This window comes from Oncorhynchus clarkii, chromosome 3, assembly GCF_045791955.1.
Source record: "Oncorhynchus clarkii lewisi isolate Uvic-CL-2024 chromosome 3, UVic_Ocla_1.0, whole genome shotgun sequence".
NCBI classification, from domain to species: domain Eukaryota; kingdom Metazoa; phylum Chordata; class Actinopteri; order Salmoniformes; family Salmonidae; genus Oncorhynchus; species Oncorhynchus clarkii.
In genome coordinates, this window is record NC_092149.1 from 39,553,619 (window position 1) to 39,569,557 (window position 15,939).

Consider the following 15,939-nt stretch of genomic DNA (forward strand, 5'->3'; position numbering starts at 1 on the left):
CAAGGCAAATAAAAGCCATTTTTCTCAGTTCCACACTATGAGCAGTTACTGAGAGACGGCAATATTTTCTGAGAGGATGGATCCCTGCCTTTTGGCGAATCCAAATGTGGTGTCAGGTTGGCTAGAGAAGAGGTTGAGTGATAGTGTACTATCCTTCCAGGCTGCCGGCCTGGTGTAGGATCAGATAGGGACAAGTAGTCAAATAGTGGTGAGGTTTTTTTGTAGGTTTAGTTTGTAGGCAATTTTTCTACGAAGTGTGATGAACTCACACTCCAGAACAGTAGGTGGAAACACATAGGATAGATAAGAGGAATAGATTCATAGGGAATCCGTGAATGGCCTCAGGTGGAGTGACATAGTTGGGGTGGGGAGGCGAGGTCACACTGGTTGACTGTTTGGAAAGATGTGGTTAGTGATCGATCGTAAATAAACAAACAATCAAACTTTACTTGGTGTGGGTGTGGATCGGCACGGCTGTGTTGTGACTGGGTCAGAGATGGTAGAAGAACTACTGATAGAGAAGAAAGTGAAGCAAGTATGGAGCATAGTGGTACAAAAATAACGCGGGAGAGAAAGGGAGTAGGGGTTTGAAGAGGAATGAGAGGTCTATGGAGGCAGAGAGGAGGCAGAAAAGGAAGTTTGAGGAGAACAACAGTTTCCAACGCTAGCGGCAGTTCGGAGGTAGAAAGTGCAGAGGAAGGGCAAGATCAGACGTGAGGGGAGCATGGAGTTGAGGAGGAGCATAAAGGGATTCTGAAGTTTAGGGAGGAAGGGGGAGTTGGGGTGATTAGTCCGATAAGGCTGACGGCTGTGATAAAAGAGTTCATTGGGGAAGTTGTCAATGATAAAGTGTTAAGATATGGGAACTTGTTGGTGTTCTGGACAAGGTGCAGAGGGAAAAAGCTCTGAGTGAAGCAAATAGGGAAGTGTACGGTGAGGTCGAGCAGCTGGAATAATCAAGCAGGGAAGCAGTGGATTAAAGGGGTGATAACAGGAGTGCCTGTGAGTGTTAGCACTAACGAGGTAAGGGACAATTTGAGATGAGGCGTTCTAGTGTGTGTTCAAAGATTGCAATCAACAAGGGGTGGAATTAGGGTAGACAGCCCGTCTATTTTGTTACACGTCAAGGACAGGGTACTGCCAAATAAAGTAACTATAGGATATATGAGTTATTATGTTGGGGCTTATGTACCAAAGCCTTTAAGATGGTATAACTGCCAGCGGTTTGGGCAAGTGGCAACAACCTGTAAAGAGAAAGAAAAGTTTGCCAGATGTGGAGGGGAGCATGAGTATGGGAAGTGTGGGAATGGTGTACAACCAAAGTGCTGCAGCTGTGGGGGTGCTCATAGTGTGGCATATAGTGGGTGAGAGGCTATGAAGCAGGCAGTGGAGGTGCAACAAGTGAGAGTGGAGAGAGGGGTGTCATATGCTGAGGCAGTGAGGGTGGTCCAGGTCCAGGGAGCATCTAGACTAGAGAACGAGCGATTAATCGGCATGGCCGATTAATTAGGGCCGATTTGAAGTTTTCATAACAGATGGTAATCGGCCTTTTTGGATGCCGATTATGGCCGATTTCATTGCAATCCACGAGGAGACTGCGTGGCAGGCTGACCACATGTTACGCGAGTACAGCATCAAAAGGACCTTGTGGATGCAAGGAGCCAAGGTAAGTTGCTAGCTAGCATTAAACGTATCTTATAAAAAAACGATCAATCTTCACATAATCACTAGTTAACTACACATGATATTACTAGGTTAACTAGCTTGTTAATTTATCATCGAATCACAGCCTACTTCAACTTCGCCAAACAGGTGATGATTTAACAAAAGCGCATTCGCGAAAAAAGCACAATCGTTGCAATAATGTACCTAACCATAAACATCAATGCATTTCTTAAAATCAATACACAAGTATATATTTTTAAACCTGCTTACGTAGTTAAAATAAATTCATGTTAGCAGGCAATATTAACTAGGGAAATTGTGTCACTTCTCTTGCGTTCAGTGCAAGCAGAGTCAGGGTATATGTAGCAGTTTGGGCCGCCTGACTCGTTGCTGTCACGCCCTGGTCAAAGTATTTTGTGTTTATTTTCATTTATTTGGTCAGGCCAGGGTGTGGCATGGGTTTTTGTATGTGGTGTGTTGGGATTGTAGCTTAGTGGGGTGTTCTAGTGAAGTCTATGGCTGTCTGAAGTGGTTCTCAATCAGAGGCAGGTGTTTATCGTTGTCTCTGATTGGGAACCAAATTTAGGCAGCCATATTCTTTGGGTGTTTCGTGGGTGATTGTCCTTAGTGTCCTTGTAACTGTCTTGTGTTAGTTTGCACCAGTTTAGGCTGTTTCGGTTTTCACATTACGTTTATTGTTTTCGTACAGTTCATGTTTTATCATTGTTGAATAAACATGGATCGCAATCTACACGCTGCATTTTGGTCCGACTCTCCTTCTACCGAAGAAAGCCGTTACAGTTGCGAACTGTTGAAAGGCCATTTATTCCTAACAAAGACAGTAATTAATTTGCCAGAATTTTACATAATTATGACATAACATTGAAGGTTGTGCAATGTAACAGTAATATTTAGACTTAGGGTTGCCACCCGTTCGATAAAATACGGAACGGTTCCGTATTTCACTGAAAGAATAAACGTTTTGTTTTCTAAATGAAAATGATAGGTTCCGTATTTGACCATATTAACGACCAAAGGCTAGTATTTCTGTGTTTATTATATTATAATTAAGTCTATGATTTGATATTTGATAGAGCAGTCTGACTGAGCGGTGGTAGGCAGCAGCAGGCTCATAAGCATTCATTCAAACAGCAGCTCTTAGCAATGCTTGAAGCACAGCGCTGTTGATAACTTCAAGCCTATCAACTCCTGAGATTAGGCTGGCAATACTAAAGTGCCTATAAGAACAACCAATAGTCAAAGGTATATGAAATACAAATGGTATAGAAATAAATAGTCCAATAATTACTATAATAACCACAACCTAAAACTTCTTAACTGGGAATATAGAAGACTCATGTTAAAAGGAACCACCTGCTTTCATATGTTCTTATGTTCTGAGCAAGGAACTTTTACTTTCTTCTCCAAACACTGTGTTTTTGCATTATTTAAACCAAATTGAACATGTTTCATTATTTATTTGAGACTAAATTGATTTAATTTATGTATTATATTAAGTTAAAATAAAAGTGTTCATTCAGTGTTGTTGTAATTGTCATTTATTACAAACAAAATATATGTATATATATAAATAGTCCGATTAATCGGTATTGGCTTTTTGTGGCCTCCAATAATCGGGATCGGTATCGGCGTTGAAAAGGATCGGTATCGGCGTTGAAAAATCAAAATCGGTCGACCTCTAATGTAGACCGGGGATTACGGGTTAGGTGGGAGGTGATTATGGTATACATAGATAAGAGAAAGCTGGTGACTTTCATAAATGGAGCTATCAATAGCACTGATAAAGTGGAGTCTAACTAAAACAGAGAGGATTCAGCTAATACTGAAAGCTGCTGGGAGACATCTGAGTATGACAGGGTTGACATGGGAAGAGGTTTGAGATTACCTCAATCAGCCGAGGGTGGAGTCATGTATTACTGGATCTTAGTTAAGGTGGTAGTACTACAATGGAATGCTCGAAGCCTATTGGCTAGTGGGCAGGATTTCAAGCAGTTCATTGTAGATAGTTCCAGCTAAGCCTGATGTGATTTGTGTGCAGGAAACATGGCTCAAACCGAATGTGGAATTTATCATACAGGATATGTAGTGGTTCGTAAGGACAGAGATGTAAGGGGAGGGGGGGGGGGGGGATGTGCCACCTTCATAAAGCAAGAACTTCCCTACAGGATTCTAGGCAGAGGTATTAAACAGGAATATGTGGTGGTGGTGGAGGTGTGGTTGAGAGGAGGGGTGATAGTGGTAGTGAACTACTATAATCCGTGTCAGATATTGGACCTGGAAGTGCTGGAGAGGGTGGAAGGCCAGAACAGAAGTAAAGTAATATGGTGTGGGGATTTTAATGCCCACAACACGCTCTGGGGTGGATGGGGGGACGGATGGATGGAAATGGATGGATGGAAATGAAAATCTAATAGAAATGAAAGATCTGGTGTTCCTGAATGATGGCCGAGGGACCAGGATTGATGTAGCCACAGGGAAAGAGTCTGCCTTGGACCTCACTCTGGTATCTAGTGCGATGGCAGGAATCTGTGAGTTGGAGGTATGGGAGGAGTAGACAGTAGGGAGTGATCATTACCCCATTGTATGCACAATGGGACGGAGAGAGGAAGGAGGTGTCAGTGGATGGAGTTGGCAGGTGGGTGTTAGGAAGGGCAAATTGGGATCAGTTTCAGGAGCTGAGTGAGCAGGTGATGGCTCGGGTGGATAAGAACGGGGATGTGGATAGTATGAATAACTGGGTGAGAACAGCTTTAGTGGGGCAGCTACTGAGGCTATACCTAAGAGTTCAGGGAGGAGGAGGAGGAAAGCAGTCCCATGGTGGACGGAGGAGTGTGGGGAAATGGTGAGGAGTAGAAACAGGACATTTAGAGTACTGAAAAGGACGCATAACTTCCAACATCTAATTCAGTATAAGCAGGCCCAGACTCTGGTGAGGAGAACTATCCGTCAGGCAAAGAGGTCATGTTGGCGTTGGTTCTGTGACACCATTGGAAGGGTGGGGGATGATTAAGAGGATAAGTGGGGTCAGAAGGGAGTAGGATTATCCAGTGTTGACGAGTGGGAAGGACGTGGCAGTAACAGATGAGGAGAAGGCAGAGATGATGGCCAAAGCATTTGTCGAAGTGCATAGCTCTACAAATTTGTCAGAGGAGCGGCAGAGGGGGAGAGAGAGAATGAGCGAGAGAACAGCATCCTGGAGTGCTGGAAAGGAGGGAGGATGTAAATGATGCATTGAATGCACCATTTACCATGGCAGATATGAAAAGGGCAATAGGTAAAGGCTGGGTTAACTTTACCTGGGAAAGATGAGGTGTGCTATGTTATGTTGTCCCATCTATGTGATGAGGCACTGGGTAAGGTATTGGTGTTGTACAACAAATACAGTGTGGGACGGTGGCAGTAGTGGTACCAATCCGGAAGCCAAGGAAGGACCCAACGAGGCCAACAAGATATCGGCCAATAGCTTTAACATCACATGTATGTAAGATTATTGAACATATGATTACGGAGAGGCTAAATTGCTTCCTGGAAAGCAGGGGGCTAGTATCGCCACATCAGAGTGAGTTCAGGAAGGGAAGGGGACCTATGGACCCAGTGCTCTGCTTAGATTTTTTTACATTTTATTTAACCTTTATTTAACTAGGCAAGTCAGTTAAGAACAAGTTCTTATTTACAATGACGGCCTACCCCGGCCAAACCTGGACGACGCTGGGCCAATTGTGCGCCGCCCTATGGGACTACCAATCACAGCCGAATGTGATACAGCCTGGATTCAAACCAGGGACTGTAGTGACGCCTCTTGCACTGAGATGCAGTGCCTTAGACCTCTGCACCACTTGGAAGCAGAGGTCAGAAAGGCTCAGGTGAACAAGGAGACTTTTGTAGCTGTTTTTTTTATGTGGAGAAGGCGTATGATATGATGTGGAAGGAGGGATTGTTAATCAAGCTTGATATTATGGGGGTAGGAGGAACAACGTACAACTGGATAAAGGATTTCCTCTTTGGAAGGTCTATCCAGATGAGGGTGGGAAAGTCACTATCAGGCTGGTGGATAACGATACACTACAGGGGAGCGTGATTAGTCCTCTGTTGTTCTCAATCATGATTAATGATGTTTACTCTCAGGTACGGCCGGATATTGGGCGGTCGTTATTTGCAGATGATGGGACCTTATGGAAGAGGTGAAGAAATCTGCCATACATAGGCAGGAAGGTACAGGAAGCAATTGTTGAGGTAGAGCGGTGGGCATTAATGTGGGGATTCAGGTTCTCTGTAGAGAAAACTCAGACAGTGTTCTTTACCAAGAGGAGATGAGGTATGCCTGAGGTTATATGGGAGAAACTTGGAGAGGGTGGGGGCCTTCAGGTTCCTTGGGGTATACTTTGACTCTAGTCTGACCTGGGCAGAACACATTGGGAAAGTGTAAAAAAGTGCTAAATGTGATGCGCTGTCTGACGGTGAAGGAGTGGGGGGCTGGGCGTTCCTCATTGAGGACCATGTATGTTGCATTGATCCGATCTGTAATAGACTATGGCAGTATAGCGTATGGTTCGGCAGCCCGGACATCATTGGAAAGGCTAGATGTCATACAGGGACAAGGACTCAGAATATATAGTGGGGAGCGTTTCGGACCTCCCCAGTGCCTGCACCTCAGGTGGAGATATGCCGTTGCAGATTAGGAGACAGCAGCTGGCAATTAATTATTGGGTCAACCTACAGGGACATGTGGTGTCTCATCCTGCAAAAGGGGTTTTACAGGCATGCTGGGAACATGAGAGAAGACAGAATAAGAGCTTTGGGTGGGTGGGTAATATCCAGGCAAAGGACATGGAACTGTATGGAAGGGAGTTTAGTCCAACTGTAGCTATTCCTGTAAATCCACCATGGCTACTCCCACCTCCAGTAGTGGATCTAGAAGTGTTGGAGAGACTACAGAAAGATAGGGAGGGTGTTGATCCATCTGATTTGTTTTAAGAGATGTCTGGATACTGTGTATCAGGATTTTGTGGCCATTTACACAGATGGTTCAAAAGATCAAAGGACAGGACGTACTGGGTCAGCATTTGTAGTGCAGGAATGTGGGGTGGAAGTTAGAAAACTTGTTACAGATCATCTGGCTGTATATACGGCGGAGCTGATGGCCATACTGTTGGCCTTGCAGTGGGTGGAGGATGTCAAGCCAGACAGTAGTTATTTGCTCTGATTCATGTGCAGTGTTAATGAGTCTCCAGTCCTTTAGGTCACATAGTAGACAAGATCTGCTTTATGAGATGGTACAAACCCATGGCAGGATTAGACAGATGGGTATACAGATAAGATTTACTTGGGACCCAGCCCATGTGGGGGTGGAGAGGAACGAGGCAGTTGATGTACTGGCTAAAGAAGCACTTAGAAGTGGGAATGTTGATGTTGTAGTTTCAATGAGCAAGGCAGAGGCAAAAAGCCTGATATGGACAGTGATGGTGCAGAGATGGCAGGAGCAGTGGAATAGAGATACTAAGGGCAGGCATTTATTTCAAGTACAGAAGAAAGCAAGAGAGGGGAGGACGGCAGGAAGGGACATAAGAGAGGAGGCTATTTTTACAAGATTAATGGTGGGACACAGCCAGTTGAATAAGTCCTTAAATGTGACAGGAAAGCATCCAACGGGAAAGTGTGATTATTGCCAAGAAACAGAGACCGTGGAGCATGTAAGCATTTCACTGTAAGGTCTACCTGTTGTATTCGGCACATGTGACAAATTCAATTTTATTTTATGTATTGCTACAGTGTGGGCAGTATCAGGGGAAAGAGAGAGGCTGAGATCTAGTATGAGGGAGAAAGGGATACATGAAATTAGTTTAAAGAGTATATTGAGTAGAATGTCATTAGATTTAGTCTTAAATATTTTGTTATCTTTTTTTAAGAGCAACGGGGCTGGTAGGTAGGATTTAGTTTCTCCCTGTCTCTGGCCCACTCCAGTACAGTAGGTGGAGGTAATGCACCATAAAGTTGGATGCCAACCGCTGATATATCCCACAGACGAAGATGAAGAAATCTCACACTGCAGTACAGTAGGTGGCGGTGTATTTGCACCTCACATTTGCTATCCGCCAATACAAATTTAAAGAAGGAGAAAAAAAATGGCGGACAGCCACTAGCTCAATCCACATAAAAATAATACACAAACATTTCAAAGCAAGGTAAACAGACTCGAATATATTGTTTACACGCTGTCCTCTTTTTTACCAAATTCAATTTTTAGCCGGGAATTTATCTAGCATGTATTGATGTATTTATAATCAAGCCAACTATAGATAGATGGCTAACATAAAGTCTGACCGTTAGCATGCTGTGTTGACGGAGCTAGCTAGCTAGCGGTTGTTCGAGCATGCCCATGTTATTAGGTTGGAGGTAGGTACTGCTTCATATCCTCACTCTTAAATGCACATATTTGCTGGCTGAATTTCTAGCTACCGTGATGAATTGCTTGGCTTTTGCCCCTGAGGAGAGTCCCGTGTGTTGGCTTTTGTGTGGATTCTTGATATCTTATGCTAGCTAGGCTAACTTAAAAATCGGTATTTTAGTCCCATTACACGGACTAATGATGGTAGCTAATTTCCCTTATAGCTAGTACAGCGATGACTTGGGTCATTATCAATAATAGTGGTCTATAATTGTGGTCGTAGAAGCGAGCTGGTCTGTCCTACCTAGTACCTAGTAGGTAATTCCGCTGTCATTTTTTTCTGGGAAGGGAAAAGGAGGGAGCTGGTCGATATCCGCATGACGCAAGGAAAAAGGCGCACTTCTATTGAGAGAACCAACTGAAGACTGTTATGATCTTTTAAGGTTTTTTTATTGCATATTATGAGTTTTGTTTTTGTGTCTCCTCCATTGCTATAGTCTAGTATTGCGTCTTTGAAACCGCTATAGCCTAGTATTGCATCTTTGAAACCGTTATTTATGACCACTTGTCAGCCCAATGTAAACTTAGCTAATGGTAGCCATGCAAATTTACAGTAACTGAGTTTAAGGCTAGCTTAATTTAGAAGTCTATTTGATTGCCAGCTGAAATGATGTAGCTACCTAGTTTGCTAGCTTGAAACAGTTACGGGTGCACTGCTGCTGGTGTGTATGAATAATCTAAACCAGTTAGGATTAAAAAAAACAGTAGGGCTGCAAGGTTACATTGTTATTGATATATCTTTAAATGGTTGGTGTGATTAGCGTGGCTACTTTGTAAATATGCATTAATTAGGCAATTTGCCTTTATCTGCTATTCATTTCAATGTCCTGGCTGCATGCATTTTATAAACAATGGATTTGTGAGTAGCTGTGACTGCTGTGTCTTGATGCTAAACAAATCTAGTCTACTTTGAGGACCAATATAATATCAGCCATGTGTTTGTCTGACCTAATCACCTGTGTGTCGTAGCCAACTGGTTATTATAATTAACCTAGGCTCAGGGTTAGGGGGCAAAGCCCCTCAAGTCAAGGATAGCCAGCCAGACATCCCCAGCCTGGTCGTCATTGTAAATAGGAATTTGTTCTTAACTGACTTGCCTTGTTAAATAAAGGTTCAATTAAATTCTTTCACAGATCATTTTTAAGATCCAAAATAGATGGTTACCTCTTGAAATGAATACCCTATATTGGCTATAATGTTACCCATTCTGTTTCTTCAGTCTGGATCCTCTTGTTTTGCCAATACCCCAACAGGGATGAGTTTTCTGTGTCAACAGTGAGCCCTGAGTGTGTTTGGGTGGGTGACTGAGGTCTGCTGACAGCTGGGGCCACCTCTTTGTTGTACCCTGTCGTCTGCCTCCAACACCGACCCCCTGCCTGGCCGACAGAAGGGGAGAGTGTTAAGAGCGAATCCGTGGGAAAGTCAACCTGAGCATCCACAGATAAAGTTAGTAATTTCCAAATGAAACACATAATTATCATAATTATCCTTACGGTCTACATGTCTCAAAGATATTTCAGTCAAGTCGTATTTCATGGCTTTTCGAAAGGGCTCATGGGGGGTGGGGGGGGGGGGTGTAATGGACTTGGCCTAAGGTTGGGCGGTATCCATATTTTCATACTGTCAGTGTATGTAATCAGCAGCGACGCAACACTGCTGCTAAATCTTTGGCGCCACTGAAAAAAAAAGAAGTTTATTTCTTTACACTGAACCAAAAATAGTCTGTCTATTCAAATTGACATCAATAAAATGCAATTGTGTTTTTTGTCCGTAGCTTATGCCTGCCCATACCATAACCTCACCGCTACCATGGGGCACTCTGTTTCACAACTTTGACATCAGTAAACTGCTCACCCACACGGCGGAATACACGTGGCCTGCGGTTGAGGCTGGTTGGACGTACTGCAAGCTTCTTGATATGCCACACCTGTCAGGTGGATGGATTATCTTGGCAAAGGAGAAATGCTCACTAACAGGGATATAAACAAATTTGTCCGTTAAATTTTAGAGAAATAAGCTTTTTGTGCGTATGGATAATTTCTGGGGTTCTTTTATTTACGCTCATGAAACACGGGACCAACACTTTACAAGTTGCATTTATATTTATGTTCAGTATACATGTCATGTCTCAAAATCGATATCTATCTTACCTCCTATATTGTTTTATGTCCTCCGGATTTGAGAAGAAAGATAAGTTCAACAGTGAACCTGTCAGTTTGCCTTAGTTCTCGCACAGCATCCAGCCTAGCTGACGCAATGCTATTTTTCAGATTTTTGACCACATTTCTTCTCTAGCCTCCGTTGAGTCACCCTAATCTTGGCCAACATACAAGAGTAAGAACTCCAATAAACTTTTCATGGATTATGATAGAGACATGCGGTTTGGACCATTGGCTTTCTTAGAGGAGTAAAATACCCGTTGGTCAAAATATAAAAAATGTATTGGACACCGTAGACTCTAACATCCATAACAGTAAATGTTGCTTTATTTCTCCAACATGACAATATTTCGAAGTCAGTTATTATGGGGGTATACACTTCCCGTAAGAGGTACTACAGACATACACATATATTATATTTTGTTTGTCCATTCTGTTAGAAATTAAAGTTTTGATTTTGCGTGCAAATGTAATGTCCATAATGCTGGAATCACCCTTAAAAGGCTAACCAGGCTAGCACTAGTATAGGCTACATCAGACTGGCTTCTTGAACACAACAATGTAGAAGAAAGGTCCAAATTGGACCTAAATTCTGACCTAACATGAAGGGGGAAGTATCAAATGGTTTGTGTTTACTTCAATGTTGTTTCCCCCTCTCGTTTCCCTTCTTTAGAGAGTGGACTATTGTGTCTTGAACTTAGTCAGTATTACTGGACATGAGGAAGCCAGTGCCACAAAAAGGTAATGTCATGTTAAGAAATGGAATGCAATTGTCCATTTGAAAAGCATAATGTACATCTTCTAATGATGCTGCTCAAGAAGGGTCCTATATTTAGGATACTTTAATGTGTGTATAGAAGTCTCAGATGCTGATGTGATAGTTTGGACTCACACATCTCAATGACAGTTGCTAAAGATCAAGTGAATTTATTCTAGTTATGAATAGATAGTTGATTAATTCAATGGTGTCTCTGAAACGTTGTGCCCTGCTCTCTCCTCTAGCTATTGAGTGGAAAGATGGCAGGCAGATCAAGCATGCCCGAAGTGGCCGTCCCTCCCGGGTCCCATCGCAGTACCAAGGAGGTACATTACCACACACACCAACTTTCTCAGATGAATCACTGCTGAATGAAAACAACATCCTGAATCAAACACATTCATATTCAGTTATAACCAGGGGTTGGAACCAAAATTATTTTCCAATTGTTTCATTCTGAACAGAAACACAATTTCTGTTCGTTCTGTTCCACTATTCCGACCAGCAAAATAAAGTTCTGAACCGGTTCGAATCCCAAAGAAGTATTGGTTTATATTTTCTGTTCCTTTTTAACCTGTTAAATCAACGTTTTTTTTTTTTTTTACATTTAGCTCATTAAATTATTGCGACTGAAATTTTTTGGGGTTGGGAGAGAACAAGAGAGGGTTGAGGAGGAGGCTTGAAGCTCTGGGCATCTTATGACATGCATTATCTGGGTCCCCAGAATTATACCTAGAAGGAGCGGCTTCTATAGAGGAACTTTGACTGTCCTTTGACCTATATAGCTAACAAGCTTGAGCTAGATAAAAGGTTAATTTTTTTATATTTTTATTTAACTAGGCAAGTCAGTTAAGAACAAATTCTTATTTACAATGACGGCCTAGGAACAGTGGGTTAACTGCCTGTTCAGGGGCAGAACGACAGATTTGTACCTTGTCAGCTCGGGGGTTTGAACTTGCAACCTTCCGGTTACTAGTCCAACACTCTAATCACTAGGCTACCCTGCTGCCCCAAACTGGGGCTTGTGTACGCAGAGTGGCACCAGAATTATAAACATGCCTTACCTTTTTGTAGTTAATAAATTTAACATGGAACGTGATAACTAGGCCTATAGTATCCTTAACTAGCATCGGAAAAAGCAAATCTGTTCTTCTCTAGCTAGTTAAAAATCTCTGCCCATCTTCTGAAACACTTGTAATGTCAGTACAGTAGCCTATGCTTCGGTGGGGGAGGGGCAGGTAGGCTAAACACACACCCTGGTAAAGATTTTCAACTTGCAAGCAGACACTGGAATATGTTTCTGAGTGAGGGCTTAGCTTCAATTTTTTTTGTGGGACTACAAAAAAAATGCCTGTTCCCTGAACCAGTTCCAACCCCTGGCTTATAACACTGTTCTAAAGGCATCAGCATGCTTCAGTTCAGCTGGCGGTGTGCTAAGCATTCTACCTTAAAATACATTTGCTTGAAAAATGAGAAGAAATTGGTAATAGTACTGTTTGTCCATTTTGAGATGCCGTAGCTCTATACACTTCCTCAAAATAGTCAGAATTAATCTAAGATAACTCAAGAAATCTGTAATTAATTTGGAAGTTTTTGCAGAGGAGATCTTAGTCGTGCAATTTTACATCTAACTAAGATGTTTGGTGCAGTTTTTCTCAATGAAAAATGTGCTTTAAGACTTTACTGAAGAATCCCTACTGTTGACCAACGAAGGGGCGTCACAATGTGTGTCCAATCAACTGAAAAAAAGAAACCTTACCGAAGTTCAAAACAAAACAAACATGTCCCAAAATGTTGTCATAATATATGCACCGAACATTTTCGGCTGGGAGGCATGGGAACACCTTAACAATAGCACATACCACTAGCACTGAACCCCAAAACCACACACATTCACACAAAAACATATAACGGTAGACAACAAAAAGCAGCCATTGTGCTTTTTCTGTCCCACAGGTCACTTCAGTTGGGACAAATACCTGAAGGAAACAGGTGCTAGTGCTGCACCTGCACACTGCTTCAGACAGGTAAGCCCCCCGAATCAGACTACAGTATATCCTCCTCACCAAAATGTCAGGGCATGCTACTATCCTATGTGAAACTTCTGCTCCTGAAATGATTCAGAGCCAAATGATTCTAAGCCATGGCATTTACAGAGTTTGTAGGAATTATGACCAACAAGCAATATGAGATAGAAGTTAACCCTGGCAGCTAAAGTCTCACCAGTGACAATGAGCAGCATCTACAGTTGAAGTCAAAAGTTTACATACACCTTAGCCAAATACATTTAAACTCAGTTTTTCACAATTCCTGACATTTAATCCTTAATCTCTGGTTTAGGTCAGTTAGGATCACTACTTTATTTTAAGAATGTGAAATGTCAGAATAATACTAGAGTGATTTATTTCAGCTTTTATTTCTTTCATCACATTCCCAGTGGGTCAGAAGTTTACATACACTCAATTAGTATTTGGTAGCACTGCCTTAAAATTGTTTAACTTGTTTCAAACGTTTCAGGTAGCCTTCCACAAGCTTCCCACAATATGTTGGGTGCATTTTGGCACATTCCTCCTGCCAGAGCTGGTGTAACTGAGTCACGTTTGTAGGCCTCCTTGCTCACACATGCTTTTTCAGTTCTGCCCACAGATTTTCTATGGGATTGAGGTCAGGGCTTTGTGATGGCCACTCCAATACCTTGACATGGTTGTCCTTAAGCCATTTTGTCACAACTTTGGAAGTATGCTTGGGGTCATTGTCCATTTGGAAGACACATTTGCCACCAAGCTTTAACTTCTTTACTGATGTCTTGAGATGTTGCTTCAATATAGCTATGTAATTATCCTTTTCTCATGAATGCCATCTATTTTGTGAAGTGCACCAGTCCCTCCAGCAGCAAAGCACCGCCAACAACATGATGCAGCCACCCCTGTGCTTCAGTTGGGATGGTGTTTTTCGGCTTGCAAGCCTCCCCGTTTTTCCTCCAAACATAACTATGTTCATTATGGCCAAACAGTTATATTCTTGTTTCATCAGACCAGAGGACATTTCTCCAAAAAGTACAATCTTTGTCCCCATGTGCAGTTGCAAACCGTAGTCTGACTTTTTTATGGCGGTTTTGGAGCAGTGGCTTTCTTCCTTGCTGAGCGGCCTTTCAGGTTATGTCGATATAGGACTTGTTTTACTGTGACTATAGATACTTTTGTACCTGTTTCCTCCAGCATCTTCACAAGGTCCTTTGCTGTTGTTCTGGGATTTATTTGCAGTTTTCACACCAAAGTATGTTCATCTCTGGGGTACAGAAGTCTCCTTCCTGAGCGGTATGACGACTGCGTGGTCCCATGGTGTTTATACTTCCGTACTATTGTTTGTACAGATGAACGTGGTACCTTCAGGCATGTGGAAATTGATCCCAAGGATGAACCAGACTTTTCGAGGTCTACAATTTTTTTCTGAGGTCTTGGCTGATTTCTTTTGATTTTCCCATGATGTCAAGCAAAGAGGCACTGAGTTTGAAGGTGGGCCTTGAAATACATCCACAGGTACACCTCCAATTGACTCAAATTATGTCAATTAGCCTATCAGAAGCTCTAAAGTCATGACATAATTTTCTGGAATTTTCCAAGCTGTTTAACTTCTTATGGCTGGGGTGCAGTTTTGAGTAGCCTGGATTAATAAGGTACCCAGAGTAAACTGCCTGCTACTCAGGCCCAGAAGCTAAGATATGCATATTGTTAGTAGATTTGGATGGAAAACACTCACGTTTGACATGTTTCTACAAACTGTAACGGAACTTTTTGACTTTTCGTCTGGCCTTTGCGTCGTGAATTTGGATTTGTGAACGACACGCGCAAACAAAAAGGAGCTATTTGGACATAAATGATGGACTTTATCGAACAAAACAAACATTTATTGTGTAACTGGGATTCCTGGGAGTGCATTCTGATGAAGATCATCAAAGGTAAGTGAATATTTATAATGCTATTTCTGACTTCTGTTGACTCAACAACATGGCGAGTATCTGTATGGCTTGTTTTTTTGTGTCTGAGCGCCGTACTCAGATTATTGCATGGTGTGCTTTTTCCGTAAAGTTTTTTTTAAATCTGACGCAGCGGTTGCATTAAGGAGAAGTTTATCGAAAGTTCCATGCATAACACTTGTATCTTTTAACAATGTTTATTTGGAGTATTTCTGTAAATTGATGTGGCTCTCTGCAAAATCACTGGATGTTTTGGAAGCAAAACATTGCTGAACATAACGGGCCTTTTGGATATAAATATGAACTTTATCGAACAAAACATACATGTTAGGTTGGTGATTCATTTTATCTCTATTTCTGCTTTTTGTGACTCCTCTCTTTGGCTGGAAAAATGGCTGTGTTTTTCTGTGACTAGGTACTGACCTAACATAATCGTTTGTTGTGCTTTCGTCTTAAAGCCTTTTTGAAATCAGACACTGTGGTGGGATTAACAACAGGTTTATCTTTAAAATGTTGCGAAATACTTGTTTGTTTGAGGAATTTTAATTATGAGATTTCTGTTGTTTGAATTTAGCGCCCTGCACTTTCACTGGCTGTTGTCATATCGATCCCGTTAGCGGGATTTCAGCCGTAAGAATTAAAGGCACAACCAACTTAGTGTATTTAAACTTCTGACCCACTGGAATTGTGATACAGTAAATTTTATAAGTTAAATAATCTGTCTAAACAATTGTTAGAAAAATTACTTGTCATGCACAAAGTAGATGTCCTAACCAACTTGCCAAAACCATACTTTGTAAACAAGAAATTTGTGGAGTGGTTGAAAAATGTGTTTTAATGACTCCAACCTAAGTGTATTCAACTTCCGACTTCAACTGATATATATATATATATACACATACACATACACACACAC

At 42.0% G+C, this 15,939-nt stretch overlaps 1 protein-coding gene across 5 annotated transcripts in view; it reads left to right on the forward strand.

Annotated features, from left to right (window-relative positions):
* Positions 1-7,764: 7,764 nt before the first annotated feature.
* Positions 7,765-15,939, forward strand: part of LOC139395096 (polycomb protein SCMH1-like) — a 51,116-nt gene continuing 42,941 nt past the window's right edge. Inside the window, exons 1-5 of one of the 5 annotated variants that reach the window (XM_071142849.1) lie at positions 7,765-7,868; positions 9,408-9,577; positions 10,964-11,031; positions 11,293-11,373; positions 13,004-13,074. In XM_071142849.1, the coding sequence (XP_070998950.1) occupies positions 11,007-11,031; positions 11,293-11,373; positions 13,004-13,074 (177 nt within the window). In that variant the 5' untranslated portion in view covers positions 7,765-7,868; positions 9,408-9,577; positions 10,964-11,006. The other 4 variants (XM_071142850.1, XM_071142851.1, XM_071142847.1 and 1 more) reach the window with 4 other exon arrangements.